The following is an 18,130-nucleotide window of genomic DNA, read 5'->3' as shown; positions in this document are numbered from 1 at the left end:
CCTAGCACCTACGGTACACTGTCTAGCATAACAAATCTCCACGCCCTCTCTTCCACCTTAGCATGTGCGTCTGCATCATGCTATTCATGTTTCTGTGTGTCCTCAACAGCACCCTGCACACAGTAAAACCTCAATGCATCTTCCAATAAGTGGATTTCTAGATTTAAGCAAAATCGAAAGATTCCTGGATCTAAACTCTGGATTTTTGACTTCTGTACGCTTCAAAATGCCTGGCACTCGGTGAGCGCCCCTTAAGCACTTGTTGAACCAAATAGAATAAATCAGATTCGCCCAGTTCCGCCCTGGCAGCGAGGTCTGCATTTGGCAGGATGACAGAATCCATTGCTATTAAATTCTTATGTAAGAGTTAATGGCCCTCCCAGCCCACTTGACAACCCTCCCACGACAAGAGAGGCTGGGAAGGGAAGGGAGAGCAGTGTTTACAAACATACACTGTTTCGGTGATGGATTCAGATTCATTTCTAGTCTCGGTTCACCACAGAGATCTTAAAATACCGCTGCAGGCTCCGTGTGGGACAGAGGGGGCGGCGTGCCGGGACTCGGAGGGGAAGGCTTGCCCACCCAGCGCGGCGAGCCGTGGTCCTTGCTGCCGTCCTGGGGCTCCGGGTGGCAGCGGCCCCAGAAGGCGGCTCGAGCTCACGGCGGTGTCCAGGGGGGCCCCGCGGGCGCCGGTGCAGGCTTGGCCAGGAAGGTCCCCTGGGGAAACAATGCGTCCCTCCCCGGACTCCAGCCTCCCCTAAGCGCCGCGCTGCTCGCCGCTCCCCTTACTGCCGTCCCGCCGCTCCAGGGGGCGCCGCGCGTGGCCGTGTCCGGCCTCTCCCGAGCCCCGGCGGGTGACGGGCGCGGAACATGGCGGCGCGGGGCCCCGGGCAGCCGCGAGGGGCCGCGGCGCTGCGGTCTGGGCTAGGGCGGCGCGGCTAGAGCTGCGCCTGGGCCCGCCGGCGAGGCCTCCTCCCCGCCCGCCGCCGCCGCCGCCGCCGCCGCCGCCGCCGCCGCGCCCCGCCCCGCGCGCCCGCCCCTCCCCGGGCCGCGGCCGTGCCCCGCGTTGCGCTCCCCCGGGATGGCCCGCGCGCCTCGGCGCTGCCTCTCGGAGCTCACGGCGGAGCGGCGGCGGCCGCGCTCGAGGGGCGCGCGGCTGCAGCGGCGGCGGCGCCGCGCGTGAGGGGCCGCCTAAGGCCGAGCGGGCGCGGCGAGCGGCCGGGCGAGCGCAGCCAACATGTCGGATACCAAGGTAAAAGTTGCCGTCCGGGTCCGGCCCATGAACCGACGAGGTGAGGAGCTTTCCGCTCTTTTTTATTTCTGTTCGGGCTGAGGGCGGGAGCAACTTTAGAAACTGCGGGGCCGGGACGGCGAGAGCGCGGCCGGGGCCGGGGCGGAGGCGGCGTCCGCGCTGGCCGTGGTGCCTGGGGCGCCGTCTCCAGGCTCGGCCGCCTCCAGGGACGGAGCCCCGCGCGGCGCGGCTGGCGGGCGGGCGGGCGGGCTGGAGGCGCGGATGCTGGACTTTGCAACGTCCCTTTCTCTCTGTGCTTTCAGAACTGGAACTGAACACCAAGTGCGTGGTGGAGATGGAAGGGAATCAAACGGTCCTGCACCCTCCTCCTTCTAACACCAAACAGGGAGAAAGGTAAAGCGAGTTCCGAGAGGGCGGCTGGGAGGATCTAGCCTCGCAGGGTCCTGCAAGTTTGAGCCAGGAAAATGGGAGTGCTCTTTCCTATTGTTAGGAGGACGGCTTCAAGTTTGTCGCCCGCTCCTGTTTGAAGCTGTTGCAAGTCCAAGTTCCTCTCCTCCCTCGCCCCCCTTCCCCTCCATCTGGAGCGGCGGCAGGCAGGGCACCCTGGCCACAGCACCAGTCAGCTGAGCCCGGGCGGGCTGCGAGGCACCCGGGAGGGAGAGGGCCGGATGGGACCCCATAGGTGATTCGTCCAGCGGCCACATTTTACAGACAGGAAAACTGAGGCCCGAGGCGGGCAGGTGACCAGCCCACGACCTCATTGTTCGTGGAACCCAGTGTCCGTGATTCTTTTCATCACTGCAGCGTTTGTTTCCTTTGGCAGAATTGTTTAGGGACAGTGTGTGTAAAATGGGAGGAAAAAATAAAGCAAGAGTCTTGTATGATGTAGACTCAGGCTGGACTAGTTAATACCTATTTTAGTTGTTGCTGAGTTGAGATAATGCCTCAATGTAACGCGCGAATTTTGCTTTTCAAAGAAACAAAAGTAGGGCCCTGAACTGTGTAGACACTGAGGGATGTTTAAAAAGGGGCTGTATTTACTAGATGGCAACATATTTGCATTTGAAAAGTGGTAACTGTCGGATCCTTATTAATTCCGTTCTGTTCCATGCAGCAGTATGGGATGATGCCCCAAAATAATTTGAATATTTGGCATTTTTCTAGTAAGCCTCTGAGAAGAAATCGGTTGGAATTCATTCAATATAATAATGCAGTAGCTTGTAAATATATATATGTGAAAAAACGGGAGAGTTTACAATATTAATTTTCATTGGAAATGAATATGAGTTTGTGTTTCCAAGAATCACCTGTTGATCGATGGAATACAATTTAGTGAATTTCCTTCTTCAGAGATTTTCACTGAAGAGAGACTCTGAAGCAGGGTTGGTGACATTATTGCTTAGAGAAGCGATGCCTCCATTCAATAATGTGTGGTGTTCAAAGCTCAGTTTTGCCAAATTTGGGGAAAGAAATCATGAGGCGATAAGATGGGGGATTCTTTGCTTTTCGTGTTGAGCATAGCAGTTTTTATCCAGTTTACAAACATTCTGCTACCTTTAGCAGATTCTGGTGGTGATATTAAATAGCTAAGCTATATTTAAAATGTTGTGTTTAACACTGAATGTAGTGTTTATTGTACATTGTACTGAATGTTGTCTAGTAATGGATGTATTTTTAGATGCATTTATAGCAGTGTAGATAGTATAGTATATGTCATGGTGATAGTAAGTAAACTCAGTGAGTACATTAAATATTTACAGATTAAATTAGATGCCCATATCACCAACGAATGTCCCCCCCGCCGCAAACTGCATATTGTTTCGGGAAAAAATTCTGTTGGGTCAGATTCTTGAAAGCAGTCTGGGGGAACAGGTAGAATACTTTTTAGCTCCTGTTGTGTAGCCGCTACTTGTTTTCCTTGCTGGCTTGGCACCTGCTCCTTGTCACTCTTAACCATAAGCAGTGCGACTGTTAGCTACTGTTTAATGACATGAAGTGTTGTCATTTGTGAAGAGAAAGAGATTTGATTTTGTGGAATTTGGATACAATCTATAACTGTGGACAGTTGGTTCCAAATGCTAAGTAATCAGTTGATCATTTTTCAGGCTGAACCACGTTAGTTACTAATCAGAATCTTTTAGGTAAAGATTTGAAGGGTGATTTCGGGATCTATTCATCTGCTTACTTACTGTGATAGTCCGTTATCTGGAGTTATAAAAATAGCATTGAAATATGGGTACTCTCGTGTTTTGTTCTTCCGACAGATCTAATTCTTTGAATAGCAGAGGAGCTTTCTGTGGGATTCTGTCTTGAGTACCGGTCATTTCATTTACAGACAAACTGAGTAGTCAACAAAACAGTGCTCCTTGTACATTAGGATTACTGTCTTTGCACAGATGAAGACACCAAATGCATTTTTATTTTCATTATGCAGCTTGGTTTCATATTTCTCCACAGACTTTTCCCTTAAAGTAACAGTGCATTTAAAAATAGAAACAATTCCTCCCTTGGGCTCTGGGTTGATTAATTGCAGCACTGCTTCATGCTATGTTTGCAATTCATTTCTGTCATTGGTTTTTAGATAATGCTCAGGGCAGGGCAAAGGTGAAGAGTAGAATACTGAGAATGTTATTATTTTTCATACCTACAAGTCCAAGGTTTGAAGTGTAAGAGGTCTTTAAATGCATATTGGCAAACCTGTGTCAAATTGAGAATTACCGTTTTTCTGAAAGTTGCAAGAAATTACCAATGAATTAACCATGGATAGAAATGGAAGGTTAGTGGGTGAAAGTTTTCAGTCTTACCAGTAAAAACAAGTGAGAATGCATTGACGTCCAGGAAAAAAAAAAAACGGATGGGGTCAGCTTTCATTATTTCCCCATTTTACAAAACCAAAGCCAAGACTGTGTAGCTAGGACTAAAAGATCAGAGGATCTCTGAGATTAAAGATGTTTGTTTTGTTGCTGAAATTCTAGTATTGTAATACATTGCATAGGTCCAAGTTAGTAGTTGATATGTATAGTGATCACCATTCTGAAACATTAAGACACATGGATTTGTTTCTTAAAATACTATTGCATTGCTCTCCAGGAGACATTTATGAAGTTCAGATCATTTCAGTACCATGCTCAGCATAGGGGATTCAAAGATACTTGTGGATCCAGTACCTACACCAGAGTCACTCACCTTGGAGAGAAGGGGGAGAGAGAGGAAAAAGTAGTTAAAATACAACGTGGTAAATTACGCTGGTGTATACTTTTGCCATTTCATGAACCACATAATTTCGAAATTCTCTATTTCCTCTTCTTTCTCTCCCTGGAGGCTGTGAACTCCCTGAAGGCAGGTAGGTACCTTGTCCTACTTCTCTTTGTGCCTCATGCTCCTGCATACTGGCACTTAGCAAGGCCTTAGCAAATGTGATGGGAGCATTGAGGAGGGGCTGTGGATGCTACCCAAGGTCCTGGCAACTTGCCAAGACAGGTGGTGTTTGTGTGGTCTTATGGATGCTGAGAGCATAGGTTCACTTTTGCAAGACGAGGAGAGAGTCCTTTGCCAATGAAAGTGAAAGCATACCTGCAACACGTTGCTTCTGGGTGCTTGTATGTGTGTGAGGTGAGGGGGTGGAGTACGATTCAGAAGCAAGGTAGTTCTGGGCTGGGTGAGGTAGCTCACACCTGTAATCCCAGCACTTTGGGAGGCTAGGGTGGGCGGATCTCTTGAGGCCAGGAGTTTGAGACCACCCTGGCCAACATGATGAAACCCTGTCTCTCCTAAAAATATAAAAATTAGCCGAGTGTGGTGGTGCATACCTATAATCCCAGTTGCCCGGCAGCCTAAGAGCAGGAGAATTGCCTGAACCTTGGAGGTGGAGGTTGCCATGAGCTGAGATCGTGCTACTGCACTCTCGCCTGGGCAACAGAGTGAGACTGCATCTCAAAAAAAAAAAAAAAAAAGAAGCAAGACAATTCTGTGGGTGGGGTGGGTGTGGGTGAAGGGATGGAGTGGGGTGAAGGGAGCAATGGAATGAGAATCCCTAACTTGCTAAAAAGGGTGACATACACAGTGAAACGTCTTCCTCTTCACCCCTGCTGTCATCCCTACTTTGCCCATCTCTTCACCTCTCGGAAAATGGGTAGCCACTGTCATTTAGTTCTCATGCCTTTTTTTCCAGATATATATGTGCATTTTTAATACAACTATATATACAAATAAGTATCTTATTTATATGTTTTTTAAGAAATATCTTTGGTAGCTTTCTTTTTTTTTTTTTGAGATGGAGTCTCGCACTGTCACCTGGGCTGGAGTGCAGTGGCATGATCTCGGCTCACTGCAACCTCCGCCTCCCAGGTTCAAGCAATTCTCCTGCCTCAGTCTCCCAAGTAGCTGGGATTACAGGCGGCCACCACCACGCCCAGCTAATTTTTTTTGTATTTTTAGTAGAGATGGGGTTTCACTATGTTGGCCAGGCGGGTCTCAAACTCCTGACCTTGTAATCTGCCTGCCTTGGCCTCCGAAAATGCTGGGATTACAGGCGTGAGCCACTGTGCCCGGCCGCCTTTGGTATCTTTCAATACCAGCATATTAAGACTTACTCATTCTTTTTTACATTCAGTGTGAATGGTAGTGGTGGTTTTTAAAATATAGGTGGTTGGCTTACGGGTCTGATCCCCGTGACTTTTAGGAAGTGATGCTATGCTGTGAAAAGAATATAGTGGAACTTGCTTTCTACAGAAGTTTTTGTTCTTAATTATTTTATGTAAGTGAATTGTAAGGTAAGACTCCAAAATAAAGTGCATATCTAACCTACTGTGTAAAAATAAAATGTTGGGCTAAATATGGGCTCTCAGTAGAAGAGCATGAAAGTTTTTAGCTTCCTGTTCATTTTTTCCATATGGCAGGATGAACAGTACACCTTGCAAATCGTGTGAGAGAGGGTCAGTGGAAGAAAGCTTCCTCTTACTAAACTTTGTATGTATTTTCTAGTTTATTCACCAGCGGTATCCCTATCTGAACATCTGAAATCCAAAATGCTCCAAATCCTGGGGGCCAGGCACAGTGGCTCACACCTGTAATCCCAGCACTTTGGGAGGCCAAGGCAGGCAGATCACCCGAGGTCAGGAGTTCGAGACCAGCCTGGCCAACATGGTGAAACCCTGTCTCTACTAAAAAAATACAAAAGTTAGCCGGGTGTGGTGGTGCACACCTGTAATCCCAGCTACTTGGGAGGCTGAGGCAGGAGAATCGCTTGAACCTGGGAGGCGGAGGCTGCGGTGAGCTGAGATCGAGCCATTGCACTCCAGCCTGAGCAACAAGAGCAAAACTCCGTCTCAAAAAAAAAAAGGAATGCTCAGTTGGTCAGTATATAATGCATATATTCCAGATTCAAGAAAAATTCAAAATCCAAAACACTTCTGGTCCCAAGCATTTTGGATAAGGGCTATTCAGTCTGTAAATATTGCAAGTTTTTATTTCTAAGCTGGCTTCCTCCGCCATTCTGAAGGCTTCTAGGATGGTTCCTTGGCTCCTGTGTCTCTGTAGACCAGAAATTTAAATATTAGTGAAAGTCATACATAATTAGAAAGATAAGTCACCTAAGAAGCAGTAATACTCCACATTATAAAATCACCTGTGGGACTTTGAATTCTCTTTTCTGTGTTGTTATTCTTCTCTCTGCCCATATTACAGAGTTAATTGTAAGAAAGCAAAGAATAAGGCCGGGCGCAGTGACTCATGCCTGTAATCCCAGCACTTTGGGAGGCCGAGGCAGGCAGATCACGCGGTCAGGAGATCAAGATCATCCTGGCCAACATTGTGAAACCCCATATCTACTAAAACACAAAAAATTAGCCTGGCGTGGTGGCGTGTGCCTATAGTCCCAGCTACTCGGGAGGCTGAGGCAGGGGAATGCTTGAACCTGGGAGGCGGAGGTTGCAGTGAGCCAAGATCACGCCACTGCACTCCAGCCTGGCGACAGAGCAAGACTACATCTCAGAAAAAAAAAAAAAAAAAAAAGCAAAGAATATTTAGGTTTCACTAATATAGGAGTGACCATTCTTCAGGCATGACATGAGTGGGATTTTAAGGAGCATTATAGTGGACTGTTTTCATTAGCTATCAACATTTTCAATTTGTTTTAAAATAAAGGTGCATGAAATCTTACTTTAAAAAACAAGACATTAGAACTGGGCATCGTGGCTCATGCCTGTAATCCCAGCACTTTGGGAGGCCAAAGTGGGCGAATTGCTTGAGCTCAGGAGTTCAAGACCAGCCTGGGCAACATGGTGAAACACTGTCTGTACAAAAAATACAAAAATCAGCTGGGTGTGATGGCATGTACCTGTAGTCCCAGCTACTTGGGAGGCTGAGGTGGGAGGATTGTTTGAGCCTGTGAGGTCAAGGCTGCAGGGAGCTGAGATCACACTACTTGCACTCCAGTCTGGGTTACAAAGTAAGATCCTGACTCAAAAAAACCAAAACGGAAACAAAACAAAACAAAACAAAACAAAAATGAAGACATTGGGAATGATAGTAAGAAGTGTTAAGAAAAATGAACAGGCCAGGTGCAGTGGCTCACGCCTGTAATCCCAACACCTTGGGAGGCCGAGGCGGGTGGATCACTAGGTCAAGAGATCGAGACCATCCTGGCAAACATGGTGAAACCCTGTCTCTACTAAAAATACAAAAGTTAACTGGGCGTGGTGGCGTACACCTGTAGTCCCAGCTACTCGGGAGGCTGAGGCAGGAGTATCACTTGAACCCGGGAGGCATAGGTGGCAGTGAGCCGAGATCACGTCACTGCACTCCAGCCTGGCGACAGAGCGAGACTCTGTCTCAAAAGAAAAAAGAAAAAGAAACAAAACTAAAAGTAATTATAATGCAGTGTAGTTTAGAGTGGTTATATTATTTTGTTGACAGTCAACAGTTAAAAATACATTTTATATTATGAACCTGTATATGTGGATATGTATATTTAAAAGGTTCATGAAAAAATACTCTTAACTGTATGCATTTATTTTCTATCCCCTTCTGTTAGAATTCATTAAAAAAAATGGCTATGTCTTACCGAATTATTTCTCAACCCACTAATGAGTCACAAACTTATATTTTGAAAAACATAGGTTTAGTTAGTAAGAGCTTGGGCTCTGGGTTTTTTTTTTTTTTTTTTTTTTAACCTGTATACACAGTTTGAAGTGTGAAGTGGTCATATAATTTATAAAGGCTGTGTTAAAAAAAAAAAAAAAAAAGTCCCCATCTTCATTTCTTTCCCCAGAGACAACCACTTTTAGTGGTTTTAATTCATTCTTTTGGAATTTCCCGCCGTACTTCTGAATAACATGCTGGTAATGCTAGTTTTTTATTTGCTCTCTTTGTTCTCTTTCTCTGCTTTATTCTCACCTCACTCCCAAATTCTTCCCACCTGCTCCCTATTTTCCCAATATAGTAATTTTGGTTGGATCAATATTTAGTGTTGACATTATTTATATGACTCTACTGAACATTGTTGACCTTGAGCTATGAATTGTTCAATGAATTCTTGTCATACAAAACTTTTTGTTTTGCCTGGCGTTAATGATTGTTGCCTTTTTCCCTCATTTTTCTTTATTTTGCTTCTTTTTCTAGGTACTTACTACTTCAGCATCCAAACTCTCTGCCGCTTCCCTAAATCTTTTTTCAAGACTTTCAAACATATCAGGTGCTCTCTGGAGTTCCTCTTCTTAGAGACATTTCTCCTTGGCCCTTCTCACGTGTTCTGTTGTGATCTGGTAGCCCTCTCGGCTTGGAGCAGCTGCCTCCCTGGGGTTTCCCGCACCATCATTCAGGGGATTCCCTTGACCTGTCTTCTGTGTGGAATCTGCTATTTTTCTATTTTCCTTCCCTTCTTGTTGGTTTCCTGCCTCCATTTTGTAGCACATCCTTCAGTAGTTTCCTAAGAAAGCATGATTGGAAGGTGAAGTTTTTTGAAACTATGAAAAGTATCTTAATTCTACCTACTCACCTTATTGATAGTGTGGCTGTGTATCATATTCTACTTTAAAGACATTATTCCGCTGTCTTTTATCTTTCAGTGCTTCTGTTGAGAAGTTATTTGAGTTTCTAATCCTTTGGACGTGACCTAGTTTATTCCCCTGTGGAATCTGATAGAATTTTTTTCCCTATTTTTGTTAAATCACAATAGTGGGCTTTTTTGACCTGGAAACTCATATCTTTCAGTTCTGAAAAAAAATTATTGAATTAGTTGATTAATAAGACTTTCTCTTTTTTCTCTGTTTTTTTCTGGAACACCTATTAGGACATGGAGTTTCCTGAACTGGTCTTCTGATGGTTTTATTTTTTCTTTTTACTTTTCACTTCTTGTCTTTTTGTCCTACCTTTTGAGAGATTTCCTCCACTACATCTTACAAGCCTTATGTTTAATCCTTATGTTTAATTTTTTGTTTCTGCTATCACATTTTTAATTTTCAAGAACTCTTTTTTTGGTCTCTCTTTTTTTTTAAACCATCTTATTCGTGTTTCTTGGTTGTGGTATCTTCTCTGAGGACATTAATGATAATTTTCTCCATATAGTCTGCTTTTTGTTTTCTCCCTAAACCACATTGTTTTGTTTGTTTGTTTTGGCATATTTTATGTTAAGGACATTTCTCAGGTATAACTGTATCTCAGCTAAACTCTGAGGTTTCTCCAGGGCAAGGACTGTACATGATTTATCTTTGTGTTCTCAGTGCTTAGATTCAAGAATGCCCCACACACCAAAAGCATTTTGTCAATTTTCATTGCAGTTACTATTATTATTAAAAGCTTTTGTCAAATCCCTTTTCTATTGAACTTCCAACAATAAAAGCAATAATTTTCTTTTTCTTAAGAACATCGATAAATGCTAGAATTGAAGGTAGTAGCTACTGTAGACAACTCAGTTACCCACATTCATAAGGATAGTTTGTTAATACAAAAAGCTGGAAATTTTTTGTTTTAGATGGAGTCTCATTCTGTCACCTAGGCTGGAGTTCAGTGGCACAATCTGGGCTCACTGCAACCTCTGCCTCCCAGGTTCAATCGATTCTTGTGCCTCAGCCTTCCGAGTAGCTGGGACTACAGGTGTGCACCACCATGCCCGGCTAATTTTTGTATTTTTAGTAGACATGGGGTTTCGCTGCATTGGTCAGGCTGTTCTCTAACTCCTGGCCTCGAGTGGCCTACTGGTCCACCCTCCTTGGCCTCCCAAAGTGCTGGGATTACAGGCGTGAGCCACCATACCCAGCTGGAAAATTTTTTAAAATCATACTTTTTGCATCACTGTTAAAAGTTATTTGGTGTAACATTTAAAAAGGTGTATGCCATATTGTTATATCTTTTGTCTCACATATTTTCAGAATAGTACCAAAATAGCTAGTTTATCATCCCACTACTTAACTCAGCTTCCGGTGGTGAAATCCAGCTAGAAATAGTGGAAAACTTGTATTGTCTTCAATTTTCAATAAAATTGCACATGCCATATACTCATATTTTTAGAAAATTTACAGGAACAAGTTTCCCTCAAATAGTAAACATTTTGCAGACATCAGTTTATTGAACTAATCCAACTAAAGTTACCCTTTCTCAAATCTTCCCTGGAACAAGAGCAGAGAAGATGTTTATATGTTTAGAATTTAAAGAAATTTTCAGAATATTACCTGCAAAGGAAACAGAATAGCAGAGAAATAAACAAGACATTCTGAAACACTTGGTGAGATTACTTTGTACCTTGGCATATAAGAAATTCAGTTTATTAATGTCAGAGCTATCAACAAAGGATGTAATGGAAATGCTAAAATTTAGATGAAAACAGATATTAAAACAAGAGTTGATTTATGTGAGATCCAGGAGTTATCTTTTCAAAAAAGACCGCTCTACAAAATATTTCTGGATATTTAGACATGCAAATGTTAAGAAGAAATTCCTCCTTGGAAATTAGTTTATTTGGTATTCTACCACTCAACAACTAGGTAAAAACTAAATAAAAACAAAATAAAGTTTTCACATCTCTTTGTAAAATTTTATTTGTGAAAAATGTATAATTCTTATATTCGATTGTAGATCTAAGATTAGAAAGGAAAAATAGAGAGGAGAATCCTCCGAGACTCACAGGACTAGAAAGACCTGATACTTCACCAGTCCAAGCCCCCTCATTTGATTGAATCCAGTGTTAATTTCATGTTACTGTGAGATTAACAATTCGGTGAGTCATTGATCAAGTAGGACTATTTTATCAAATTATCCTTGCAATGTACTTTTCATGTCAAAGCACAATCGTATCTTTTTTAAAAGTTGCATTGTTAGACACTCTAAAATGTTTTTGCATAGGTAACTTTATAAGAAGCGTGACAGAAACAAAAAAGAATCATTGTCCTACCAAGCTTAACAAATCAGTTATTCTGGGAGGGAAAGCATTAGGAGATATACCTAATGTAAATGATGAGTTAATGGGTGCAGCACACCAACATGGCACATGTATACAATATGTAAGAAACCTGCATGTTATGCACATGTACCCTAGAACTTAAAGTATAATTTTAAAAAATTAAAAAAAAACCAAACAAATCAGTTATTCTTTTTCCTCTACCTTTATTTTGTCCTTGCCCATGTAATACAAATATTTGCTGTTGCAATTTTGTGTTTTGCTTTTCTCCCACTTATATTTTGTCATGCTACAAAGAGTCATAGTTTTCACATTTGTAATTTTAATAATTGAATACAGTCTCTTGAATTTTTAATCATTTCTATATTTTTAGGCCTTACAGTTGTTTCTCTTAGAAATTACAAATAAGAGCATCTTCATGAAACATTTTAGTGCCCTTGGCTTACTGGTTGAAAGGCATTTCTTCTCATGATTGCCAGCACAAAAATACATCTTTGCAATTGTATGACAACATGAACTATTCTCTTACATTATAGTGAAGCTAAAAGTTGATAATTTCCATATTTAAGTATGAGAGACGACATGGTAAAAATGATTTTGAATGGGCAGTAGTAACAAGATGGGTGGTATTCAAACTTGAATGTGCATCAGAATCACCTGGAGGGCCCCACTCTGACAGGTTCTGATTTGGTAGGTCTAGGGTGGAGCCTGGGAATGTGCATTTCTTTTCTTTTTTTTTTTTTTTGAGATGGAGTCTCGCTCTATTGCCCAGGCTGGAGTGCAGTGGCGCAATCTCAGCTCACTGCAAACTCTGCCTCCTGGGTTCATGCCATTCTCCTGCCTCAGCCTCCCGAGTAGCTGGGACTACAGGCGCCCGCCACCACACCCAGCTAATTTTTTAATATTTTTAGTAGAGACAGGGTTTCACCATGTTAGCCAGGATGGTCTCGATCTGCTGACCTCGTGATCCACCCACCTTGGCCTCCCAAAGTGCTGGGATTACAGGTGTGAGCCACCACAACCGGCCTTTTTTTTTTTTTGAGATGGAGTCTTGCTCTGTTGCCCAGGCTAGAGTGCAGTGGCGTGATCTTGAGAGGTGACAGCGTGCTGGCAGTCCTCAGAGCCCTCGCTGGCTCTCGGCGCCTCCTCTGCCTGGGCTCCCACTTTGGCGGCACTTGAGGAGCCCTTCAGCCCACCGCTGCACTGTGGGATCCCCTTTCTGGGCTGGCCGAGGCCGGAGCTGGTTCCTTCAGCTTGCAGGGAGATGTAGAGGGAGAGGCGCGAGCGGGAACCGGGGCTGAGCGCGGCGCTTGCAGGCCAGCTGGAGTTCCGGGTGGGCGTGGCCTTCGCGGGCCCCGCATTCGGAGCAGCCGGCCGGCCCTGCCGGCCCCGGGCAATGAAGGGCTTAGCACCCGGGCTAGCGGCTGCGGAGGGGGTACTGGGTCCCCCAGCAGTGCCGGCCCACCGGCGCTGCGCTCGGTTTCTCGCCGGGCCTTAGCTTCCTTCCCGCGGGGCAGGGCTCGCGACCTGCAGCCCGCCATGCCTGAGCCTCCCACCCGCTCCGTGGGCTCTTGTGTGGCCCGAGCCTCCCCGACGAGCGCCGCCCCCTTCTCCATGGCGCCCAGTCCCATCGACCACCCAAGGGCTGAGGCGTGTCGGCGCACGGCGCCGGACTGGCAGGTAGCTCCACCTGCAGCCCCGGTACGGGATCCACTGGGTGAAGCCAGCTGGGCTCCTGAGTCTGGTGAGGATGTGGAGAAGCTTTATGTCTAGCTCAGGGACTGTAAATACACCAATCGGCATTCTGTATCTAGCTCAAGGCTTGTAAACATACCAATCAGCACGCTGTGTCTAGCTCAGGGTTTGTGAATGCACCAATCCACACTCTGTATCTAGCTACTCTGGTGGGGCCTTGGAGAACCTTTTATGTCTAGCTCAGGGATTGTAAATACACCAATCGGCACTCTATCTAGCTCAAGGTTTGTAAACACACCATTCAGCACCCTGTGTCTAGCTCAGGGTTTGTGAATGCACCAATCCACGCTCTGTATCTAGCTACTCTGGTGGGTCCTTGGAGAACGTTTGTGTGGACACTCTGTATCTAGCTAATCTGATGGGGACGTGGAGATTGTAAACGCACCAATCAGCGCCCTGTCAAAACAGACCACTCGGCTCTACCAATCAGCAGGATGTGGGTGGGGCCAGATAAGAGAATAAAAAGCAGGCTGCCCGAGCTAGTGGTGGTAACCTGCTCGCGTCCTGTTCGGCACTGTGGAAGCTTTGTTCTTTTGGTCTTTGTAATAAGTCCTGCTGCTGCTCACTTTGTGGGTTCATACTGTCTTTATGAGTTGTAACGCTCATCGCAAAGGTGTGTAGCTGCACTCCTGTAAGCCAGACGAGACCATGAACCCACCAGAAGGAAGAAACTCCAGACATGCCACCTTAAGAGTTGTAACACTCACCGTGAGGGTCTGCGGCTTCATTCTTAAAGTCAGTGAGATCAAAAACCCGCTAATTCGGAACATCAACCTCAGCTCACTGCAACTTCCGCTTCCCAGATTCAAGCAATTCTGCTTCAGTCTTCTGAGTAGCTGGGATTACAGGAACCCGCCACCCCACGTGCTAATTTGTGTGTGTGTGTGTGTGTGTTTTTAGTAGAGACAGAGTTTCACTATGTGGGCCGGGCTGGTCTCAAACTCCTGACCTCAAATGATCTGCCTTCTTCCTCTCAAAGTTCTGCGATTACAGGTGTGAACCACTGCGCCCAGCTGGGAATGTGCATTTCTAACAAGTTTCCAGGTGATGGTTGATGCTGGTAGCTTGGGACTAAGCTTTGAGAACTACTAGTCTAGACCAGGACTGTCCAATAGAACTTTCTGAGATGATGGAAATATTCTATATCTCACTGTCAAATGTAGTCAGTAGCACTATGTGATCATTGAATACTTGAAATGTGGTTATAATCAAGGAATTTAAATTTTATTTTCACTAATTTAAACAGCTATATGTGGCCAGTGTATTAAGCAACATGGATCTGGACTTTGGTTCTCAACCTTAGCTGCACCACAGGATTTCCTGGGATGCTTTAAAAATAGATGGCTGGGTCCCAGACCCAGAGATTCTCACTTGATTGGGCTGTAGTGCACCTTGGACACTAGGATTTTTAAAAAAGCTTCCCAGGTGTCCAAGTTACTATTGTTGCTTAACTACTCTAAAACTTTAGTGGTCTAAAAAAACTCCATTTTACTATACCCATGAATTCTGTAGGTTAGGAATCTGAACAGGGTAAAGTAGATATGACGTGTTTTTGCTCCACAATGTCTGGGGGTATAGCCATCCAAAGGTTTGACCAGGTTGAATGCCCAAGACTGTTAACGCACATGGTTGGCTGTTGATTCTCGTGTGGCCAAGGTTGAAAACCGTTGGTCTAGTATAGTAAACCAGGTTCCTGCCAGGCACAGTGGCTCAAGCCTGTAATCCTAGCACTTTGGGAGGCCGAGGTGGGCAGATCATGAGGTCAGGAGTTCCAGACCAGCCTGGCCAATATGGTGACACCCCATCTCTACTAAAAATACAAAAAAGTTAGCCGGGCATGTTGGCGTGTACCTGTAATCCCAGTTACTCAGGAGGCTGAGCCAGGAGAATCGCTTGAACCCGGGAGGTGGAGGTTGCAGTGAGCTGAGATCACGCCACTGCACTCCAGCTTGGGTGACAGAGCGAGACTCCGTCTCAAAAAAATTAAAAAACCGGGTTCCTAACATAAGGACTCTCTAAACAAATGTATTTAATTAAAGTGCATCTTGCTATTTGTTTTTACTTGAATTACAATAGAGGGGAAAGAATTACCTAACTTATCTAAATGCAAAGTACTTGCCTATCCTTCACCTGATACCAACTTGTTAGAAGGCACAGGTTCTTTCTCAGCTTTCTGGTTTGAGAGTTGTGGGCTCCAGTTCCCTGTTTCCAGTCCTGTAATGATGTGACAATTCTAGCAAAGCCATGGAGACCACATCTATGCAGAGGCTCCGATCTGGGCTATGGAGCAGCAGCATGGCACAGTGAACTGTGAGAAGTCTGGGTGCCATCTGGTTCTGCCACTGACTTGGTCTGCTTCTTTGAGATAGCTGTTGATCCTTTTGCAGCTAGGTTTCTTCATCTGTAAAATTGAGGGCTGGACTAGTCTGTAAGGGTTTTTTTTTTTTTCTTTAAGTTGTAATGTTCCGATTTATCCCAACGGTACTTTGAGAGTTGAGTTAAATAGAGTAAGTAGGTAACATTTATAGGAGCTGAAATACATTGCATTTTAATTTACTTCTTGGCCAGGGTGTTAGGTGAACTGGAGAGGACACGGTCACCATTCTTGGGAGTTTGGTTTGCACGCAGTAGCTGATACGAGAATGGAAGGTGTCAAATGAAATAAAGCAGCAGCATGAAGTCGTTATCAACTAGCTGAGAATCCTGGATTCCTTACAGACATTCTACATACCTCCTTTGCCTGTGTCTACAGAACATTATAACAAAATCATCTGATTTGAATCTTTTAATTAGTCTTCATCTTATACAGTTGTGTTCTTTGTGGGATCCAGTGATTTTTAAGCTATTCTTAAAGGTATACAGCTGTTTTATGCAACAAGTATATATATGTGGGAGTGGAGAAATGACATTTATGGTTGGTTTAGAACTTCCTTGGGCATCGTGTTTTGTTTCTGAGGATTCTGCTGCAACCCTACCAAACTCCAGTTCATCTCCAATATTTCCTATCTTCCACTGTGGGATGAACTCAGGTTAGTGTGTCTGTGTCTCTGGTTTATGCCCTCTTCCCCTTTCTTTCAAAAGCAAAGTGGTTATTGATTCCGTGGGGCTCTTCAGGGTCTGGTCTGTGGGCTTGATGAACTGGCTGCTGTTAGAAGAGGCTTGAGGGAAACCTCTGTTTGTAGTTCCCTTAGGGGAAAAAGTTTGGAGCCTTGTTTTTTGTTTTTTTTTTTTTTTTTCTCTCTCTCTCTCAAAGACAAGGAACAGGAAGAGGAAGCCTTTGAGGAAAGGGAAGCTTTGCTCTTTGCTGTTGGCCCTTTGTATTGTCTTGGGGAGACACTCCCTAGATTGCACACCCATCACAAATGACCATAAATATTTCTGTATCTCAAGCTGGAGCCTCAGGAAAACCAGAAAGCGCAAAACGACGAACTGCATAGGCATCTGTTGCGAGTGTTGAAAAGATCTGTCCCGGATTTTGGAAGGGCCACATACAATAAATCCACATGTAGTTTGTTGAACAGATTAACAAGCCTTTAAACATACTTACCTTCTGTTCTAGGGTTTAATAAAACAAGTCCTCAGAATTGATGCCTTTGGTGCCCACCTATTTTCCCAGCTAAAGAGAGAATGTGTAAAGATTTATAGCTGAGCTTGCAGTTGTAATTGGACCTTTGTAAGGTTTTTAAATGAAATACGGTTTTTGGTTTTGTTTTGCCTTTTTGCTCTCTACTTCTATTCATACAGTTAAAGTTTAGTATTCACTATACAAATTGTAACAGGGAATGGTTACATTATGACATTGAGAAAGATCCTTAAAATTACTTGTTTCAAGGATAATGTTTTGAATAAAGAGGAAGGAGGATAGTAGTGGGGAAGGTTTATCAAGATAACGGTGTTAAATTTGAGCAGCCTTATCCACTTTTAAGCATCTCCTTTTGAATCTAGACTTACAAAGAGTTACAGTACAAATAGGTAACATTAGCATGGTAATGTCACTTTAAGTTTTTTGAAGCCTTGAAGTATTGTTGGCTTTGATGGAATAGTATTCCTCTTTCTAGGATTACAGCCTAGTCTACATTTTTATGATGAATTACGCATTGGAAATAGTGTTCAAAAATTGCTGGTCTACTGTAATCCTAGGGACTTTTTTTTTTAAGCTCTCTAGCTAGATTATTATTTAATTAGTTTTGTTTTTCTTCCCCCCAAGAGTGACTGCTAGCTGCCCTTGCTCATTGGTTCTCAGACTTAAGGATTTTTTAAAAAACAGTAGAAATAAAAATTTGGATAAACAGAGAGTTCCCAGCCTCTTTTAAATATGCCAAGTAATCACACTAAAACAAGAGCAAGCCGGGCATGGTGACTCGCTCCTGTAATCCCAATTCTTTGGGAGGCAGAGGTGGGAGGATCTCTTGGGCCCAGGAGCTTGAGACCAGCCTGGGCAACATGACAAAACCCCATCTCTACAAAAAATAGAAAAATTAGCTGGGTGTGGTAGTGCTCACTTGTAGTCCCAGCTACTTGCAGGGCTGAAATGGGAGGATCACTTGATTACGCCACTGCACTCCAGCCTGGGCGACAGAGTGAGACCCTGTGTCCAAAAAAAAAAAAGGAAAAACAAAAGCACTACTAAATCTTAATATTTTATTATAAAATAAAGGTCAGCTTAACACCAGAATAGGAGAAAGGACGTAATCTCAGAATTTAAACCTTGGATACATTTAATTTTGTGA

At 44.2% G+C, this 18,130-nt stretch overlaps 1 protein-coding gene across 7 annotated transcripts in view; it reads left to right on the top strand.

Moving 5' to 3' along the window:
• Window positions 1-1,018: 1,018 nt before the first annotated feature.
• Window positions 1,019-18,130, top strand: part of KIF13A (kinesin family member 13A) — a 234,154-nt gene continuing 217,042 nt past the window's right edge. For 5 of the 7 annotated variants that reach the window (XM_063665845.1, XM_054490482.2, XM_054490484.2 and 2 more), the window contains exons 1-2: window positions 1,019-1,292; window positions 1,555-1,645. In XM_063665845.1, the coding sequence (XP_063521915.1) occupies window positions 1,238-1,292; window positions 1,555-1,645 (146 nt within the window). In that variant the 5' untranslated portion in view covers window positions 1,019-1,237. The remainder of the gene's footprint in view (window positions 1,293-1,554; window positions 1,646-18,130) is intronic. The other 2 variants (XM_054490485.2, XM_063665846.1) reach the window with 1 other exon arrangement.

Source organism: Pongo pygmaeus, chromosome 5, assembly GCF_028885625.2.
Source record: "Pongo pygmaeus isolate AG05252 chromosome 5, NHGRI_mPonPyg2-v2.0_pri, whole genome shotgun sequence".
In the NCBI taxonomy this organism is placed as follows: Eukaryota; Metazoa; Chordata; class Mammalia; order Primates; family Hominidae; genus Pongo; species Pongo pygmaeus.
This window is presented reverse-complemented; position numbering and strand designations above follow the sequence as displayed.